At 46.7% G+C, this 2,983-nt stretch overlaps 1 protein-coding gene across 1 annotated transcript; it reads left to right on the top strand.

The window, feature by feature from the left end:
* The first annotated feature begins 253 nt into the window (after positions 1-253).
* LOC125513975 (putative phospholipid hydroperoxide glutathione peroxidase) lies at positions 254-2,543 on the top strand. The gene is made up of 6 exons (XM_048679213.2): positions 254-627; positions 839-915; positions 1,456-1,517; positions 1,596-1,714; positions 2,100-2,267; positions 2,356-2,543. Exons 1-6 carry the CDS (start codon positions 373-375, stop codon positions 2,386-2,388), a joined length of 714 nt encoding a protein of 237 aa, XP_048535170.1. The 5' UTR covers positions 254-372; the 3' UTR covers positions 2,389-2,543.
* Positions 2,544-2,983: the final 440 nt, after the last annotated feature.

Raw genomic sequence — 2,983 nt, 5'->3', positions numbered from 1 at the left:
CCGGCAGGGTTTTTCTCTTTTTCTTGACAAACAATCTCCCGGCAGAGCTAAGCGCTGATGCCATGCCAGCCAAGCAACGCGTCCCGGCCTGGGGTTCCGAGGCCGTGAGACGCACCGTGATCACCAGCCGTCAAATGCCGATCGGGCGGCAGCGCCCCGAGCGTCGCCCGGTCCCGGATCCCCTTCAGACGTGGCGGACCCCCGACGCCGAACGTGGCCAGAGGCGAGCCTCATCCAGGACGAACGTCGAGGAGCACGTCACTTCCGTCACAGGGCACTCCGGAACGCAAAGTCGAAGTAGGCATCCTCTGCTCTCCCCAACGCGGCCACACACCCTCGATTTCCGCTATAAAGCCCGGTCTCCGGTCCCCGATGCCTTCTCGCCCCGCCCCGCTCGTCCACCGCCTCCGCCTGCTGAGGAGCGCCGTCGTCTGCTCTTCCTCCGCGCTGCTGCCGTGCAGCCGCCCGCGCCTCGCCATCCCCTTCGCGCAGCCGCCGCTCCGCGGCCCCGCCTTCGCCGCCGCCTCGTCGCCGCTGCTCCGCCCGGTCGGCGCCAGATTCTCGCTGTTCAGCAGCATGGCCGCCGCCGCCTCCTCTGCCTCCTCCATCCACGACTTCACCGTCAAGGTTTGCCTGCCTCATATCACGCCCTGCCCTTTCCGTTATCTCAATCCGAATTTTGCACCCAAGCCCCTGCCAATTTTCCGTGTCTGCAATTGCGCTTGCAATCCCGCTGTCACTTCACTCTTGTGTTCTTAACCAATAGTTTAGTTGACTCTGTTTTTCTGCGCGAATTTTGACAGTACTAAAAGGAACGCTTCATTTTGTGTGCCTGCAGGATGCAAGTGGAAAAGATGTCGACCTGAGCACCTACAAGGGGAAGGTTCTCCTCATTGTCAATGTTGCATCCCAGTGGTATGAACTATTACCGCTCCTTCACATCTGCTCTTTATCTTTTATTTTCAAATTTTCCATGTCTTGTGAAATTGTTTAGAAAATGGTCGTGTAATTCTCTTATTCATGTTGTGGTGTATTTCTATTCAAGAGCGCTTCTTAAGATTTTAAGGTGAATGGTATGCTCATCTCGTCTAGTCCCTCTCGTTTATTGTAGTAATGAAAGATGACTTTACATTTATTATTATGAGGCTACAGAATGAAAATAAACAATTTATGTATTATTGGTATGCATTAAGCTGTCAAGTTTGTATTGCCATCTGCAAAGTTGAGTATAGTGTGTATATGATACAACTCAAAGTTTAAAATGTTGCTCTGCTAAATATCCAGTCATCGCACTAGTTTGCGGTTCATTAGGATCAGGATTTGCGATGTTATGACATTGACTCTGACTCGTGTTCCAGTTTTATTTAACTCGCCATGTATCGAGAGATGTAAGTGCTGAAAGGATGACCATTTTGTTAAATTAACAAAGATAATTGTTGCCTATAACTACTGCAGTGGCTTGACCAATTCCAACTACACGGAACTCGCTCAGTTGTATGAGAAGTACAAGGACCAGGGTATGATCTATCTGCACATGGATTAGTCCTTGATTTTCAGTTATGATCTATTATGCTAACAATTTGATATGACCGCAGGTTTTGAGATCCTTGCTTTCCCATGCAACCAGTTTGGTGGGCAGGAGCCTGGCACTAACGAGGAAATTGTTCAGTTTGCTTGCACTCGCTTCAAGGCCGAGTATCCAATTTTTGACAAGGTAAAATGTGTGCTTAATATTTTCCTTCCTTCCTTCCCTTTTTTTTGCGTTTCTGTTTCAAGCTGAAAGAAACGATTGCCTCAGTGTACAGTGTACACTATGACTTGCTTCCATGAACAGTCATTATCATTTTATTGACGAAACCTGTCCAACATGTGTTCTCTATTTTGTATGAGGCCTGTGTGATATAAATCGCTGTTGGTTATCAGATAAATCGCTGTTGGTTATCAGATAGTCGGACTTCAGTTGTAGCAACTGACTTTCCTTTCTTTCTAAAAATAGCAACTATCCTAGTTTTGTCGCTTGATTTTTCTTCACATACTACAGTTATCTATCGGAGAGGCAAGCAGCTAGTTGAACTAACTTAACTTCCACCATTTGTCAGGTTGATGTCAATGGTGACAATGTTGCACCTGTCTACAAGTTTCTGAAGTCCAGCAAAGGCAGTCTCTTCGGAGACAACATCAAGTGGAACTTCTCCAAGTTCTTGGTGGACAAGGAGGGGCGTGTTGTGGATCGCTACGCGCCAACCACCTCCCCCCTCAGCATCGAGGTAAGTCCCGACAGTGCAATATGTGCTCCATTTGATGATCAAACTTCCTTTCCTGATCTTGTGGCGCTTACTCCTTGGATCTTTGCAGAAGGACATCAAGAAGCTGCTCGCGAGTTCTTAAGCCTTGTTGCTGCGTCAACTAGATGCATTGGTGCATCACCTGAAGCTTCAGTATAATGTTGTAATAAAGGCTGTGCAGTCCAATCTCGTAGTTGTGTATGTCATGTAATGGATTTCGTGGAATGTGTTTCTTCTGCTGCAGAGATATCCCCTCTATATGTGTTTTTGTTGTGGTTGTGATCATACTCCCTCTGTTCCAAAATAGATGACTCAACTTTATACTAACTTTAGTACAAAGTTAGCATGAAGTTGGGTCATCTATTTTGGAACGGAGGGAGTACATGTTGTTCGTGCCTCTGTGTTACCAATGGTGCGTTCGTGGGAAACTTTTCTGTAGTTTGTTTTGTCCGCGCGGCTTTGCTGCAGGCGAAGTCTCTGTGAACTTGGAAAAAACACACGTCTATTTTGCGCATAAACTATGTACATATAGCAATGGCATATTTGAGGAGGAAGAAGAAGAGGAGGAGGAAGAGACACAATTTCTCAACACTCTAATGTTCAGTTTGACAGATAAATCATCCTTCCAAGGCCACAAATATCTCCCACATCTCTTTTTGGATATTCCATATATCAGCCAAATTATCTACTCAGCACCA

The sequence above is a fragment of the Triticum urartu genome, chromosome 6A, assembly GCF_056163025.1.
Source record: "Triticum urartu cultivar PI428250 chromosome 6A, HENAU_Tu73, whole genome shotgun sequence".
In the NCBI taxonomy this organism is placed as follows: domain Eukaryota; kingdom Viridiplantae; phylum Streptophyta; class Magnoliopsida; order Poales; family Poaceae; genus Triticum; species Triticum urartu.
The sequence above is the reverse complement of the archived record's forward strand: the minus strand, read 5'-3'. Positions and strand labels throughout refer to the sequence as shown.

What these genes read in the sequence shown, in the direction of transcription:
- LOC125513975 (XM_048679213.2), top strand. Translation starts at nt 373, where the DNA reads ATGCCTTCTCGCCCCGCCCCGCTCGTCCACCGCCTCCGCCTGCTGAGG. An exon ending in TGAGAAGTACAAGGACCAGG is followed by an intron (nt 1,518 to 1,595) that starts GTATGATCTATC and finishes ATATGACCGCAG; the next exon opens with GTTTTGAGATCCTTGCTTTC. An exon ending in CCTCCCCCCTCAGCATCGAG is followed by an intron (nt 2,268 to 2,355) that starts GTAAGTCCCGAC and finishes GGATCTTTGCAG; the next exon opens with AAGGACATCAAGAAGCTGCT.